The 17,220-nt window shown below is 39.6% G+C and overlaps 1 protein-coding gene and 1 long non-coding RNA gene across 2 annotated transcripts; both read right to left on the bottom strand.

The window, feature by feature from the left end:
- Nucleotides 1–878, bottom strand: LOC144653247 (uncharacterized). The gene is made up of 2 exons (XR_013570711.1): nucleotides 367–878; nucleotides 1–331 (listed from the first exon to the last, which is right to left on the bottom strand). It is a non-coding gene; the product is annotated as an uncharacterized LOC144653247 (long non-coding RNA).
- A 9-nt stretch (nucleotides 879–887) lies between these two features.
- On the bottom strand, nucleotides 888–14,606 carry LOC144653224 (cubilin-like). Its single transcript, XM_078513169.1, has 10 exons — nucleotides 13,678–14,606; nucleotides 10,847–11,230; nucleotides 9,793–10,161; nucleotides 8,556–8,933; nucleotides 7,612–7,995; nucleotides 6,523–6,972; nucleotides 4,818–4,911; nucleotides 3,583–3,785; nucleotides 3,262–3,474; nucleotides 888–2,428 (listed from the first exon to the last, which is right to left on the bottom strand). Exons 1-10 carry the CDS (start codon nucleotides 14,072–14,074, stop codon nucleotides 2,223–2,225), a joined length of 3,078 nt encoding a protein of 1,025 aa, XP_078369295.1. The 5' UTR covers nucleotides 14,075–14,606; the 3' UTR covers nucleotides 888–2,222.
- Between the last annotated feature and the right edge of the window lie 2,614 nt (nucleotides 14,607–17,220).

Genomic DNA, 17,220 nt, shown 5'->3' with positions numbered 1-17,220 from the left:
TCGATTAGTAACAGCTTTTTATTTCCTTACAATAATAAAATACAATAGATGTAACTCAACAGTAATTTAAAATGGCTCAACAACTTGAAATAGTCTGCATTAAGCTTTGCTTAGGGTGGCCGAAGGGAGTATATTGGTGTATTATAATATCGAGTCTCACAAGTCTGTACGCAGAGAGAAGTTCAATCGGTTTAGTAAAGCAGCTGAGTTGACACGTCACAATTCGGTGTCTTCACCGAGGGCGAATTGCAGCCTCTGTTTTCTAGAAAACAAACCACTACACAGCCTTTGAGAAGTTAGCTTTAGTCATATTTGCTACTCAGTACTGATGCTCCGAATATAGATACAACTTCAATTACAGCTTACCTTGGAGAAAACTGCGAAAAATAATCAAAATATTAACAAGCGAAGGCAAAAGAACGAAGAAAGCACCTGTGAAAGCACAGTCGAAAGTACATGAATTACCAGCTTTGAGCCTGTTATCCTTTCATCGCTGTTGTTGTGTTGGCGAGAAACAAAAATACCAGTGCCTGTCGCCGCGAAGAAGCTCGCATAATTTTTCACAAACGGTCACTATTTTAACGACGTTCGGTGGCGGACTAAAACTCTGCTTCCCTGGATAAAACCCTGTTATGCTTTCCATGTTTTTTTCGGTATTATTTTAACTTCGGATAAACATTTCGGCCACTTCTTCAAACAAAACACGTTTGGGTGATTCTAAAATGGACGCCATATTGAAACACCACGAAGCACATGGCACGGAGATGACGTCATTCGCCCCTGAAAAATTTTCTGGGGCGGCCAAATTGATGACCATACAAAGATAGCCCAAAAAAACTCGACTACAAACGGATTAGAACAGCGTTCTCCTTCGTCGAACGCAATAAATTACAATGCATTGTTCACACTTCTAGCTTAATGGCGTTTTTTCGCGGAATCAGTGCCCCTTGCCTAGATTGTGAATAGGTCCTCTACTTGAGCAGTTAAATTGTCGGGCATTCATATTCGAGCGTGGAGTCTCTATTTTTAATAGTTTGAGAAGCGAAAGCTGGGAAGAGAATTAAACTACCCCCATATCCAAAGTGAAGTGATTGTCCCGATTTTTAAAGCCTGCAAAAAGAAATGAAATTTTGTTTGAAAAATTTGGGGGAACATCGAGTAAAGCAAATCCAAGAGAAATGAATTTAAGTTCAAGTTTTCGGGAGGTTCGAGAAATCTGGATTGGACTGTACTTAGCCTTACGATTTCCACACTGTCTGGATGTTGTGTCCTTAGAATTGAGTTTCAGACATGCTACTTATACTGAGCTAGAATAATCGTTTTGAAGAAATATAACACGGCTATTAAACAAAGAACTCCTAGGACGTTGGAAATTTGGTCATATACTTCCTAAGCCTGGTTCACACTTCTGACATAAGCACAAGAAAACGCTTATGTGCATCGAGGAGAAGTAAGCACAGGTATAAGAACTAGAAAAGAACTGGCTTAGTTATTTTTCTTATGCTCGCGCTTATACTTATTTCACTTGTGTTATGCTTATTTCACAAATGGGAACTGGCGTGAAATGAATATAATGCACGAGCACATGCACAATATTCGGCGGTCCAAGTGACTCTTATCATGCAATGTTCATCAGAATTTCCAAAGCAAATCAAATACTCCTTGTGGAGTATTTGAACCCTGGGAAGGGTTTATATCTCATGTAGCCCGATGTAGTTTCAGCTATGGTTCGAATTTACTTGTTGGAAAATAATTTCCAATTAATTTCTAATTTATTAATAATGGTAATAGGACTGAGTGGAGTCCAATTCGGTCTGTAATCATACGAGTGATTAACAAAATCGGACGACCGCGAAGCGGGAGTCCGATTTGTTTAATCACGAGTATGATTACAGACAGAATTGGACGACACGAAGTCTTGTTACCAATTAATCAAAACTATGGCAAAATTTGAGAAACAAACTAACCTTTAGTCAAATGGTTTAACGTTTTTATAAAAACTGCAAAACATAACAGTTTACTCAACAAAATGCACAACAACAGCGCGCGCAAAATGACGCGTAATGTCCAATTACACAGGCATGACGCGTAAACTGTCCTATTACACTGTCCAATTACAAGCATGACGCGCACACTGCCCAATTAGTGCTCAAATCGGGCTGCTGATAACCAATCACGTTCGAGAATTTTTTTACGGTTTTGATTAATCAATTAATTTCCTCTTAATCACCACCCAGCCTTCGTTCAGCAGCATTCTGATCAGAATCAGAATAAATTTGGTTGCGAATAACGCTACCCACTGGTGCCAGGTTTTCGTCTTGTGTTTTGTACGTAGGATTGTAGTCGAGATAAGCAGCATGGTTCTTGTTGACCATGTCCATATGCACATCATTATTGTTTGGGTTTACTGCTCGCTTTTTCCCTTTCACTGTTAAAAGGAAAAAGAGCACAACAAAACAACCATTAAGATAACGAATTTGTCGCCAAACAGCACACTTGTATGGGATATATCTGTAGCTAGATCAGTAAACGAGAGATTCCAAACTAACGAAAAGGACGCATCCAAACCAGTTTTTTTAAAAAATAAAATATATAAACGTTTTTGTTTAAATGCTGTTTATAGATTTTCTAATTTTTACATAAATACACATCCTTTAGGGTATTTTTACAGGGATGACCAAAAACGTTTCTATTAAGATGATTTTTTTTGTCATTTTATTTTGAGCGTACACCTGCAATTGTTACGATTTTTGATTTTTTTTCCTCCCTATTATAATAATTTGATAACATGCTATCATAACATTTACGAAAACTTCTCGTAACACCGATCGGGCCTACCACACTTGACATTCCCGTGTACCTTATGACTAGAACACCGGCGTAATCTTCCTGAAGGGGCGAGGAAGTGTGTGGGTGGGGTGGATGTTAAACCCGGGGGGGGAACTCCCATATGAAACAGACGGGGATGCTTGTCGGAAATTTTGAAAAGAACCCCTAAAAGAGACCAATCTGGGTGTGGCTCAAGCCGCTCTTGACCCCCAAAAGATACCAAAAAACTAAGAATGGAGTATATTTCTTCGTGTGTAACCCTAAACGGGACCATTATGGCTAAAAATATTGGCGTTTTGGGCGTTTTTTCCCGGAACACCCTAAGCGAGACCAAAAGTCCGAAATTTACACCCCTAAGCGAGACGACGAGCATCCCCGTCACTTTCATATGCGAGTCCCCCCCGGGATGTTAAACTATACTTATTCACTCACCAATATAGAAATAGACGCCGACCCCTATGAGAACTGCAACAACAAGCACTACTACCAACACTATCACAATCACTGTCACCAACGGGAAGGACTTCTCAGTTTTGAAAAAGATGAACTTCTCTGAGTCGTAAGTTCCATAATCATCAAAGGAACGCTGAAACACTGCGTAATATGTGTTCGATTCCAGTTCACCGTTGAGGTATTTTTTTGAGCCTGTCGTGGAAAAAGAAACGTACATTTATGACCGGTTCTCGGAAAGCAAAATCTAAGCAAATTACTTTCGACACTGTATTGAAACAAGAAGTGTAGTTAATGTGGTACCTTCTTTAGACCTAGAATAATGCTTTTCATCACCAATGGAAAATTCTGTCTTGCCGTAATCAAACTCTGCAGTTATGTAAGCTTCTCCTTCCTCTTTGGTTTCGTAGTCTTTGTTGATGTTTTTCGCTGCGTATTTCGCGTCTGTTGAAGTGCCGATGTCTTGGTCTTCGTCTTTTAGCTGTATGACAATTATCTGTACATAGCTGGAATATAACAACAGTAATGTTTGAGTTTTTTAACGAAAACTATCTCCTTACACATACATACATACATTAACTTTATTTTTCCTCGGATTTGCAGAGTAGCTGGTTAGCTTATATCTCCGAGGAAAAAAATGTAAAGATAACAACCTAGAAAATTATAAAACAAAAAACACTAAGCGGAAAAATAAAGCATGTTGAATGATGATATATCAATATACAATGACCTACTGTCACATGAGGGGTGCTCCTATATGAAAGGGAAGGGGGTACTCATCGGAATATGTGAACTGGGAGTGGCTAAAGCTTTTTGGACCCCACAAGATGCTGCTTTAAAACAACGACGGATGACGGCGGTTTTTTTATTTTTTTGCGCGTGCAACCCTTGAAAAGAGACCTTATTTACGGCTAAAAATGTTGGTGTTCCGTTCTAAACACCCTAAATGAAACCAAAATCCCTAAGACAACGAGTATCCCCGTCCTTTTCACCGGGAATTCCCCCCTCCCGGGCCTACTATCCATCCAGTCAATGTTCCGGGCGATTTGGAAAGATAGTAAGTTAAATATTTCCTAAGCCAGATGGAGGCTTTTGCGTTTAAAATTCTTCAAGGCCTTCTGTTGGCGTTAAAAAAATTACGTTGGCGTTTTAACGCATTCTGTTCTACTTAGTTAAACAAAACTTACTTCCATGCATCAAAAACACGCAAAATTTTCCGACATGTATCGTCTTGCCATGAATTGAATCCAAGTCAAGTACAGACTGGGGACGTCAGAATTTACGATTTAGACTGTAATTTAATTACCTAGTCAGCTTATTGGAAATGCAGAACTAATGTTTTTCCACTCATTCATACCGGACAACCTATATTTACCATTTCCTTCCCCCCAGCCCTCTCCCCCACCCAAAACAAGAGAACAAAGTAAATCATCACGCCTTGCATTGTGTGCTTGTTTCATCGCCACAGGAGACTCAGTAGATCACTTTTGAATTAAGACCACCAAACGAATGAAGGAAAACACGTAAACAGTACTGACCTGGTTTTATTTCCATTGGTCAAAAACTCTTTGTTCGCCAATTTCAGTAGAACTCTATTGGATTCAATATCATTGCTGCTAATGTGGGAAGGAGCTAAAATTAAAAGTGATCGAGTTATTGTTCAAAGTAATATGAATACCCTATTATAGGAAATTAACGCTTGTGTTAATTAAGGTATTTGAAATAAACGCGACTTAAATTAACGCAATTTGAAGGAAAAATTACTTCCCAATAAAGGAAATTAACACGAAAGAGGGGGTACATTTCAAAATGAAGGAAATTAACGCGACAAACATAAAGAAAAGGAACACTTGTTGAGACAGCAGGAACAAGTTTACTTTAACACAAAGGAAACTGAGCGCCTCGAGTGTTTTTCACAGTTTTAGTGATCCGGCAGATTTCCACCCTGATGAAATAATGTCTTTTCATAAGTGTCAAGACGTCTAGACTGTATCGAGAAATTGGTTCCAAAATAATGGAAATTAAGGTCATGGAAATTAGCGCTCCACTTAATTAACGGCGCGGAAATTAACGTTAACAAAAATTAACGCGACTTAAATTAACGCGAATTTTTGAAATTCGCGTTAATTTCATGAAGCGTTAATTTCCTATAATAAGGTAGTACTTCGTTATTCAGGCTTTACCCGGTGCCGCTTCCCACATCTTAAATCACGAACAAAAACGACAGAAATCATAAAGTCCTGAAATCGTCAGGCCGTCATGTTCGATGGCACGAGTCGCCATCTTCAATAATTTGGCGAGCGAAAGCTGGGGAGAGGATTAAACTACCCCCCATACCCAGAGGCCGACGACATCTGCCCCCAATGTTCACATGTTTACTAAATGAAATTCAGTCAGACAGTCATACACTCAGTCAGTCAGTCCTATAAGGTGGCTGGTAACGGTGTCCAGCACTTTCCACTTCTTATACTTTGATGGGGCAGTACAACAAATGTTTATCACCTGCTGTTACAATCATAATGGTATCAAATAAATGACCAATCATTGGTAAATAAGTTGTGGTTATTTTCTTGACATATTTGGTTACCATAGCAACAGTATAACCTGTTAAAGACAATTTTAGCTTAAGTGCTTATAACTCAAAACCGAACTCGGTGGCCCCCTCTTTTTAATTGTTGAGTTATGATTAGCGTGTTAAAGTTCTATTGAGCGGTTTCAGTGTGTTCTGATAAACTCACGACTTTTATTTACGGTTTGCACAGTTTGCAACAATGTTCATTTTCACCGCTTTCGATTGGCTTCGCAATTCAACTTTGAACACAAAGAACACATAAACACGAGGGGCGCGAGAGTCACGTGACATACATGATACCCACGGGGGTACGACAAGTTTTCTGCACAGTCTACCCTTGCGGGATGTAACACAGTGAAACCGTAATTTTAAAAATTTACGTTAGCTTCGAAACCGCTTCGTAACAGAAACTGACAAACATTTGTAGCACTGTCCCATCAAATAAAAGCTGGAGAGTGCCAGAAAGGAAAACGTTACCATGCAGCCACTATAAACATAAAGCATGCTTATTTTGTCAGGAAAGCTAGGTATGTAGAGAACAAACAGTACTTCCAGTGATGTGTCGCCAAGCATACAACAACAAAAGAAACGAACTTCATTCCCTTATTTGCTAAACGGAAGCTTACTTTGCTACTTGAAGTGAGTCTGATAAAATACCTTTGTTTACTTACCACTTGATGGTGCTGTTACTGTTGAAGGCGGTACTGTTCGAGATGCTGTTATGGCAAGAGATTGTGTCGTTGTTGTTGTTGGTCTGACAGAGGATGCAGAATATTGTGCTTCAAATCCCCGATCAAGTGAGGAACCGGAACTAAACTTTGCGAACATCTGGTTACCACTTGACAACACGTCCGGCAGGACTGAGCCGTTACAAAATCTTCCCAGCGAAGAAGAGCTTGTCGAAGCACCGTCGTAAAGCTCCACATAGGTACAATTATTCGAGCTGCAAGCGAGTTCACATGAACCAAGGGCCAATTCAGTGAATGTAAACTTCACTTGTTTACCTGATGGTACAGTTATGATCCAGGAGCAATTCCTGGACGCAGGATAATTGTTCATAGGGTAGTTCGGGCTGCTCAATGTTCCGTTCCCAGAGAGTGGAATTGCTTCATTTGGACAAACTGGAAAAATAAAGATTTCAAAAACATAACTATAAAATGTGTTATTTTCCTAATTAACTACCAAATATGACTTGTGCTTGGGTTCTTATCCTTTCTCCGAGGGTTTTTCTTCCCCACAAAAGCCAACACTTTAAAAATCCAACTCTTCTTAAGGGGCCACGGCCACTTTGTGGAAATGCCACTGCAAATTCCCATCTATTGTTATTATTTGATAGAGGTATAATTCAAATCATTCCAAATAGCCATTTCAACCATTTATCAATAAGACGTTGACTCCGTTTGTAAAGTAATCCAAACCGTGGATTCCAATGCGTCCTTTAGCCGATCTACCTGCCTTGTTTTTTTCATCGTTTACTTTCCCATGGTCTGGAGTTCCAGGAGGCCGTTTATTATCACCATGGTCGTAGTAAACATTATTGTGTTGCCCTGAAGTTGCTCAGGCAGTCCAACATTTATATTATTGTATTATCTTTTGTATTCATATCTCGCGTCCTTTTTCTATAACACGGCTCCAGAACTACAACAATATGATTCGAAATAAATGGTCAACCGAAAACAACAGCTAGCCCAAAATACTGAACGGCCCCTTTGGTTTGCTAAACCCGAAAGTTATGGAGGGCGTACTTTTAAAAAACTTACTTGGAGGAGAGTGATTCAGTTGCGTGTAAGTTGCTTTAAATCCATCGTACTGCTTGGGGCGGTCATCATCAGACACAAACAGTACCGTCAAGCTCTCATGAGTTGAGTAATATGTTTTAGTTTTACTGGGTGCACCGCATATTCTTTCATTTCCATTGTGATCAGCAGAGAAGCCATTTTGAACTTGGAGATAATCGCACGTGCAGTCCGGCTGTGGTCCGCACTGCTGGATATTGAGAGTGATGGCAATATCTAGCTTAACACGGTTTCCTTGGGGTGCTATGATTTGCCAGCTGCAGGTCTGGTTACCTGGATAAAGTCTGGGGTAATAAGGGCTGGTAATAACACCTGATGCTTTAGTAAGGGTGATACCTCTAGGACACACTGAAAGGAAATAAATTAATCTGATTCTCATGTAAAAGAAACATCATCACGCGAATTACAACACTATTACAGAACTACGAGTTATACTTCATAGAGCATTAGCTACAAGCAGACTTACGTTGTTATCTGGATACAGATAACATTGATAGATAACATCCCGGGGGGAGGGTACTCGGGGTTTCAAGTGATGGGGATGACCGAAGGATTTTTGGGGGTTCGAAATTTTCGATTCCAGGATTTGTTTGGGTAGGAATATTTGGCAAATATTTTTTTGATTTGAGTAGGGATGTTTTTAGGAATTCAAAACAATCTGATGATTCGCAGTAGTGCCTTGCCTGCGTAGTTCTGCGAATAAAAAACAACAAACGTGTTTTGCTGTCGATTTTTGAGGGTCAATTTTTAATCTTGGGCATTTTTTAGGTTTGGTTGGCCGCCTTAGGGATTTTTTTGGGTCTTAATTTTTTCCCCCATTCAATCCCGTCACTTAAAATCCTGAGTACCCCCCCCCCCCCCCCCCCAGGGGATAACATACATAGAGTACTAGCTACAAGCAGACTTACGTAGTCCTCCATCTATCGCCTCGTAAGATGCTTTAAATCCCGAGTACACATTGCTGAGAGATCGCAATCTCACCAGGATGGAATTCCCCACAGAGTACACTGGATCAGGAAGATTTTGACCACAGATCTTGAAATCTTGAATTCCATTATCTGAAGCGACATTAGTGATAAAAACACGGGCCCCTTCTGACTCCCCAATACACGCTGAATTTTGGTTTGGTTCCAAAGTGAAGTTCAAGAAAGTTACTTTTATGATGCGCCCAGTGGGTACTGTGATATTCCAGGTACAATTGCTGTTTGCAGGGAAGTTGTTTGGGAAATAGGGGCTTGAAAAGAATCCACTTGATCCAAGAAGAAAGTCCCCAGGTGGAAGGCATGCTACAGAGCAAAATATCTGATCAGTAAAAAGGTGAGCTAACGGATCGAGATCTGATTATTTTATGCAAAGTGGAAGCAAAGATAAGAATTTCACTCTTATTACGATGTGATAGGGCAGGTTGGAAGGAATACGAGGTTGTTTCTCTATCTTCTGAAACTAAAATATTGATAAAGCCTGGTAAATATTTGAAAACTTCGACAAAGACAACGACTTGTACTATTGTAGTTATAACATTTGTCGTGTTGGTTTTGTGCACGCCCTGGTTGGTTAAAAAGATGTAAGCTTATTGGCTGAGACAGAGCTGGAGGGCCGTACGGGAAATATTTGCCTTGAGGTTGTCACACAGGAATCGAGCGCAACGCGGTCGATGTATAATACAAAATGACCAAGAGACATTTTTCGGCGTCCGGTCTAGGAATAAGTGTTATAATTTTACTTCATAAGATCTTCTCTGTTTGAAAACAGGAAAACAGGTAGCACGATGAAAATAGAAATAAGCGCAACGCGGTCGATGTATAAATCCAAAATGGCCAAGAGACATACATTTCGCCCTCCGGTCCTGCAATAAATATTATATATACTTTCACTTCAAGAAGTCCTTCTCTGTTTTAGATAAAAACAGGAAGCATTTCAATCGTTTTTAGACTGGATGATACGCGAAGACGCGTTAAATAGCATGCAATTTTACACAAAAACGTGATAAGTATGGACTGGACTAAACTTAAACATTTCTTCATATGGCGTTCCGTGAATAGAGGTCAATAGACTACTTGTCGTTGCACTACAAGGGAGTGGGAACGAATGGAAATATAATCCAACTGTTTTCAAAAGGTGAAAGCGTGTCTGATCAAAGGGTACCTGTATGATAAGTCACAGAATATTGTGCTTCAAATCCTCGATCAAGTGAAGAACCGGAACGGAAGTTTACGAACATCTGGTTACCACTTGACAATACGTCATGCAGGATGGAGCCGTTACAAAATCTTCCCAGCGAAGAAGAGCTTGTCGAAGCACCGTCGTAAAGCTCCACATAGGTACAATTATCCGAGCTGCAAGCGTTCTCACATGAACCAAGGGCCAATTCAGTGAATGTAAACTTCACTTGTTTACCAGATGGTACAGTTATGATCCAGGAGCAATTCCTGGACGCAGGATAATTGCTCATAGGGTAGTTGGGGCTGCTCAATGTTCCGTTCCCGGAAAGAGGAACTGCTTCAGTAGGACAAACTAGAAAAAAAATAAACATATCCAATCACATTTTTTATAATTAACATCCATAGCCCAGCGTACAAACTGTTGTTTAATCTATGATAACTTGATCGGTGTACACATTTTGTCATTGTGAATTGGTGCGGTTTCTCACCTGAGCGATTGTCATGATAAGTGAGTATCGAATGTTGCTTTTTGACAAAACCTAGACTATTTCTTTACTCACCAACAGAGTTGATTCAATTCAGGCCAAGGGACAATCACGGAATTAAAAATAAAACTTTTTCGAATCCCTTGTCCTGTTTTCAAAGAGGTCGATGTGTTTGCGGGTCTGTCTTGTTTTTGAATTAATATGGTAAATATAGAGAATAAATGCCATGTCCTATCAAGATATTCCCATCCTTCGGGTCATCTAGAGTAGAAGATGATTGGCATCGTGAACAAGGCGCGACACCAGCACCACCACCACAACAACAACACCTGTTTTTATGCGAAAGAGTTGCGATCACCTCTAAAAAATAACCTTTATTCGTAACAAAATCTTCTCGAACTTCGATCCTTTTTCTGAAGATGATACGTGAAACTGGTGAAAATGTTAAACCCCTTCACAAATGGGTGTCATTTCTTTACACTTCCCAAAGATCACTGCAAAATAAACAATAGAACTACACTAGGGACTCCACTTATTTAGTTCTTTACTTACTTGGAGGAGAGTAATTCAGTTGCGTGTAAGTTGCTTCAAATCCATCGTACTGCTTAGGGCGGTCATCATCAGACACAAACAGCACCTTCAAGCTCTCATGAGTTGAGTAATATGTTTTAGTTTTACTGGGTGCACCACATATTCTTTCATTTCCATTGGGATCAGCAGAGAAGCCATTTTGAACTTGCAGATAATCGCACGTGCAGTCCGGCTGTGGTCCGCACTGTTGGATATTGAGAGTGATGGCAATTTCTAGCTTAACACGGTTTCCTTGGGGTGCTATGATTTGCCAGCTGCAGTTCTGGTTACCTGGATACAGTCTGGGGTAATAAGGGCTGGTAATAATACCTGATCTGTCAGTAAGGATTATGCTTCCAGGACACACTGAAAAATGTAAATAAATCGATCTTAATAATAAAGGATTGTCGTTTGTCTCACGACGTAGACACGTATGATGAGGATCGGGACGTTTCGACTGCACACTGCTAGTCTTCTTCAGGCGAAAAGGCCGACTGGTTACGCGTAACCTTTCTAAAAAATCGAGTTCCGTTAAGCATGCACGCTGCTTTTTTTAGCATTATTCAAAAATCACATGGCCTTTTGACGAAAAAAGAAAACATGATCTGAAGCCTGTTAAACGTACGATGCGCCAAAGCAAAAGCGCAAACTCAAGCTTATTTAAGATAAAGGTAAAGTTTGATGTCTGATTTGTAATTTTTCAGTCAGGTTTTCTGTTTATTTATTTTGTTTTGTTTTTCAGTTAAGGCTTGGACACAAATCAAACTAGACAAAAAGTGCGAAGTGAAACGCGCAGTGGAAAACACTGTTATTTTCAAAACAAATTAAAACCTCTAGATAAACTTTAAATTCTGAATTATGTCGCAGTATAGAGAGCTCAGTTTTTTTCGAAACTTATTCGTAGGCTGATTTATCGTGTAACGCGGCGAAGCGAAATGAACAGATTGAAGTATACAAACTAATATGGCGAAAACAAGCCCATGGCCTTACATTTTTTCTCCGATTAGAGGCCCCCTTTTATCGAGCTTGTTTCGTCTTTAAATTTGCATCGTTACAGTGTGTTGAAAGAATTTTGATGTTTATTTGACGACTTTTGGCTTTCGATTCATGGCTTTCTTTAGACGAGTCAAAGCCAAAATTCAAATGTCAATTTATCACAATTCTAATTTGGCTCCGAGGCTTGGGGAATAAAACAAACGATATGATTTATTCGTCCCAAAACCTCAATGCGGTAGCTTTATTTTGCATTACCCCAAACCTCAGCGCCAAACTAGTGTAAAGTACAGATGAATTGACCAATGATAGGCCATTTCCGAGTTACCCTTTGCCTCTGTTTCAAAACGATTCTACGTGCGAAACTATTGATATGAAAATGAGTTTCACCTACTGGTCCATTTTCATGCAAATCAAACTCATTTTCATTTGAATGGTTTCGTACGTAAGTCTGTATCCGAGCCAAGTGGCCCATACATCCGGAGCTTATCCCGGTTTCCGTAGCATTAAGCGACAAGGAGTATTGCTACTCCCCCCTGGATGGGCAGATATGTCCAGGATTGAACGTTAATGAGATGCACGTTCCTCATGACAGGCATCACAAAGTGTCCTCATTAATAAAAGTTCACCAAAACACACCAAAATCTATCATATATGAAGTAATATGGAAATGTCAAACAGCGCAGTCAAACATGAAGTACTCATTTAACAATACCTGCGTTCAATCCTGGACATAAGTGTGGATGGGATGCTAGTCCATCGCAGGGTTACCCCCCAGCAGTAAATTCGCCGGTACCCATTTATACAACTGGGTGGAGAGAGGCACTGTGAGAGGTAAGTGTCTTACCCACTGAACAAAACGCAGCGCCCCGGCCAGGCCTCGAACCTGGGCCGTTCGACTCGGAGTCGAGCGCGCTAACCATTAGGCCACCGCGCCTCTCACGAACGTAGACTCGTTTTAAAACAGAGGCAAAGGGTAACTCGGAAATGGTCTATTGCTGCTCATTTTGAAGGATTTTCAAAATAAAGAATGATGGTGTTTTCCGTTTTCAAATCTTTTATTTTTTGTTTTAGAGATATTTACGTTTTTGTATTATGTAAACGAGGAAAGTATTGACGTATTTAATCGTTCCACAAAAAGATAAATTACTAAATCAAGCTTTTTCAAAAAATATTTAAGCAGTGTTCTTCAAACTTGGCACCATAAATGTACAGTAGACAAGACACAAGATGCCACCCGTTGTGCCGTTACCATGGCAACGATTTTGCCACAAGACCTATTTGAATTAAAACGACATTCCCGAGTTTTTGCTTAACCAAAGACAATCCACTCCCAAGAAGCAATGAGAAGGGTAAAGGTAATATGGGCACAATGTGTGTTCCAAGTGGGACCCTCTGACACATTTTGTAGGGTTGTAAATGGAGATATTTGGTTTACAGCAGAAAGAGCCAGGATCCAAGAGTGTCGCCATGGTAACATCGTATTATAGGCCATCATGTGTCTTGTGTGATGTACATTTCTGGTGCCACGTTTGAAGAACATTGCTCTAATACTTCTTGAGAAACTTATGATTCAGTATTTCATCTTTTTGTAGACACGATTAATGACGTCTTCACTTTTCTAATTTGTATAATACTAAAACGTGTATATCTCTAAAACTAAAGAAGATATTTTAAAACGGAAAACGCCATTCTTCTTGACTTTGAAAAGCCTTCAAAATTAGCCTCAATTGTTTTTTTTACTTCATATGCACGCCTATGGTTCGACTATGGTGACAACATCACGCTGATCGAAACAGCAATACGAGAAGCAGACTTACGTAGTTCTCCATCTATCGCCTCGTAAGATGCTTTAAATCCCGAGTACACATTGCTGAGAGATCGCAATCTCACCAGGATGGAATTCCCCACAGAGTACACTGGATCAGGAAGTCGTTGACCAGAGATCTTGAAATCTTGAATTCCATTATCTGAAGCAACATTAGTGATAAAAACACGGGCCAATTCTGCCTCCCCAATACACGCTGAATTTTGGTTTGGTTCCAAAGTGAAGTTCAAGAAAGTAACTTTAATGATGCGCCCAGTGGGTACCGTGATATTCCAGGTACAATTGCTGTTTGCAGGGAAGTTGTTTGGAAAATTAGGACTTGAAAAGAATCCACTTGATCCATTAAGGAAATCTCCAGGTGGAACACACGCTGCAAAAGAAATCAACATGATCACTTAGAACAATTATTGTACAGGTCGAATTTCTCTATGCCGCGCCCAAAAAAGCAGAGCGAAAAAGGAGCGATCAGGGAGAAACGAATCCCTCTATCCTCACTTTGGTTGGCAGAATGAGGTGGTGTTTCACCCCGTTAGGAAAACTAAAACGCATACCGTCACTGTATTTCAGTGAAAATATTTTTTTGGTACAATAAGGGCGTACAATAAGGGCAATGGCCGAGAGCCAAAGATCCTCCCGTTTCGTTTGAACAAGAAAAACGTTTTTAATAAAAATGATTAGCGTTACTCATCGATTCGGTATGTATGATCCGCTAAAACACATAAAAAAATTTACACTTCAGTGACACTGTGTACATGCCAGTCCTGTGAAGCTTTTGATAAATTCTGTTAGTAAAGCGGCGTATTCTGTCTTCCAGTAGTGCTCGTAAAAATCGCGTTTTGTGCTAAAAACTCTGTTAAGGGAACCAAATACTGCTCAAATTGGCACTAATTGTATGTTTTCTGCGTTTCGCACTGTTTCATGTTTTTCTGTATTTGGCACCGGTTTAATACTTTTTGTTTTGAGTTATGACCAGTTCGTCGTGTCATTTTCGTTCGTTTAAATTGGTTTGGTTTGGGATTTTACGACATTGATAAGAAAACCGCTCAGCACATGCACAAAGAAAAATGCAAAAAATGTCAAAAAAATCAGTCTCTTGTACTTACGATCACATGCTACAGCAACCAAAAAGGAAACTGCAAGAAATAATAAACATGTAAAAGAACTTTTAAAAACAACAAGTTAATGACAATGACGGCGCGTCGTAACCGCTATATCAAACCCCGGGTAAGGAGTGCGTGGGGGGGTGGATACCCAACAATGGTTATGCGGGGAGGCTCCTCCCCGGGGTCCAAACCCTTACCTTTTGTATACTATACTACATATACCTACAATAGAAACATTACAGCCCTTTACTAGACTTTTCACTTGTGAGTAGTATTTTTCTCCTACTCTTTTTTTTATTTTTCATCTCGTCAAATCCCTCAGCACATACTTCCAGCCTAAAAAAGGTGCCCCTGTCGCGTGGAACCTTCCCGTATAGTCCATTGATAGGTAGTACTGGCCCTGCGAAATAAATTAACCACAGCAGAAACCACCAGTTAAACGTTTTCATTCTTTGGTTGATTTCCCGGTGGGTGGGTGGGGGGGGGGGGGTTGGTTAGGGGGATGGATGGATAGTTGGGCAGTTGGTTGGGTCGGTGGGTGGTAGGTGGGGTTGGTCGATCGGTTTGTTTGTTGTTCGTTCGTTCGCTCTTTCGTTGGCTTGTTCGTTGCGTAGCTAGGTTATCAAAATAGTAAGTGGAAACTCAGTACAACACAGAATAAAACACCAACAAAACGTGAGCTTATTTAAGAGGGAACAACTGTAAGTTTTGGACAGTAAAGAAAACCGATCGTACGTGTGGTAGGTGGAACTCCAGAAGGGACGAGTGGCAGATGATGTATGAAAATACTTTCGTGCCTTTGTTGTTGTTAATGTTTTCCATTCCAGCGCATTAGTACAACAACCATTATTTGCAAAAGTATCGATCATTTACACGTTACTAAAAACAAATTGTCTATTCTCAAAACAAAAAAATACAATATTGTATATTTGAAGGGCAAATAGAGTGGCTGTAATGAAGTATTTGTTACATTCAGTTACTAACTGTAAATATTGCAAAGATATTTTTGGTTCTATTATAATCACGGTCGATCTCATTGTTGGTTATCACAAATCCATCTTTAAATTTAAATGCTAGAAAGGAACAACCGTTTGATATCCTCTTTTAGCGCTTGTTGGATATGAGATCGTTATAGCCAACTCATATCCAACGTGTGCTTGTGGAATAATTGTTAAATATACCACACCAGTGAAAAGTGTTTTTTGCGTGCACTGATTTGTTAACTCGGAGGTGATTAGCAAAGTACTATTTACCTCCGAGCAGCTTAAGAGAAGGAAACTGCCTTTGCGCGTCGCTTTGTTTACCGAAAGTGATGTTTTGCTCTGCCTCAGCTATTTAACTTGTGTGGTATTTACTAAAACAATTATTCACCACAGTGTCGGTGAATGTGGTGGATATTTACCTCGCCGCGCCGCGATTTGGTAAATATCCACCACTATATATTTACTTCCACTTCGGTAAATAATTGTTATAAACCTGTTAAATTCCATTACTCACTAGTTAGTTTTCTCTGATCATGGAATGCTTAAAAAACTGATATTAACTGACGACCCCCGCCGTAAGCAATAAGGATGCAAAAACACGAAGTGTTTTCAAGACTTTTTAACAGTTCAGGAGATATTTTAGTTATCATAGGAAGATTTCCGGGATATACGCACGAGGTTAGCTTTGTGAAGACATTGGATAGATGCAAAAATATTTTAAAAAGTGTGACAGTGAATGAAAATAATAACCGAAGTAATAATTAATTGCCGAAACAATAATGAATTAGTTGAAGGTAATAATTAATAGTGTGTGTGCCTTCACGTGACTTCAAATTTGCTGTCCGCTATATTTGACATCAAAAATGTTTTTTTCGGTAATACTTTTACCAGACGTTAATATGGTTTTGATATTATCATTTTCTCGTTCTTGACAAATTTATTTGCGAAGAAAGACACAAAAAAGCTACAAAACAACTGTTTTACTCCAATTTGAAGAGCTGGTGCATGCAATTATGTGGAAAACGCTGATTATGATGTAACATAAAAAGTATTGATTTTTGGAAAACTGGGAATGTGAAATCTTGAACAATTTTCCACTCTCCGACAGCTTTTATTCGAAATACTTATGTACTTATGAGTTGATGGTGGGATGCAGCATTTTCGCGTTACTTTTTGTTCACTACAAAAGAAATGAATCTATAAAGATTGCTGGACTCCTTTCAATGTATCTAGATTTAACGCATTGGTGAGCTTTCCCGCGTTATAACAGAGAAACAATGGATTAATCTTGATTACGTCAGTCCTTTAATAGTCCAACATGGCTGCCTTTCCTGACGTCATTCACACACACACGAAGAACATGGATCGAAAAAATTTGACTAAAAAAAGTCCAGTTTGCTAAAAGTTTATCCTTATTTATTCCTTTATCTATTAGCCATCTTTGGTCTC

This window comes from Oculina patagonica, chromosome 5, assembly GCF_052425735.1.
Source record: "Oculina patagonica isolate OP01 chromosome 5, crgOcupat, whole genome shotgun sequence".
Taxonomy (NCBI): domain Eukaryota; kingdom Metazoa; phylum Cnidaria; class Anthozoa; order Scleractinia; family Oculinidae; genus Oculina; species Oculina patagonica.
The sequence above is the reverse complement of the archived record's forward strand: the minus strand, read 5'-3'. Positions and strand labels throughout refer to the sequence as shown.

What these genes read in the sequence shown, in the direction of transcription:
- LOC144653224 (XM_078513169.1), bottom strand. Translation starts at nt 14,074, where the DNA reads ATGTTGATTTCTTTTGCAGCGTGTGTTCCACCTGGAGATTTCCTTAAT. An exon ending in GGCGATAGATGGAGAACTAC is followed by an intron (nt 11,231 to 13,677) that starts GTAAGTCTGCTT and finishes TACATTTTTCAG; the next exon opens with TGTGTCCTGGAAGCATAATC. An exon ending in GGCGATAGATGGAGGACTAC is followed by an intron (nt 7,996 to 8,555) that starts GTAAGTCTGCTT and finishes ATTTCCTTTCAG; the next exon opens with TGTGTCCTAGAGGTATCACC.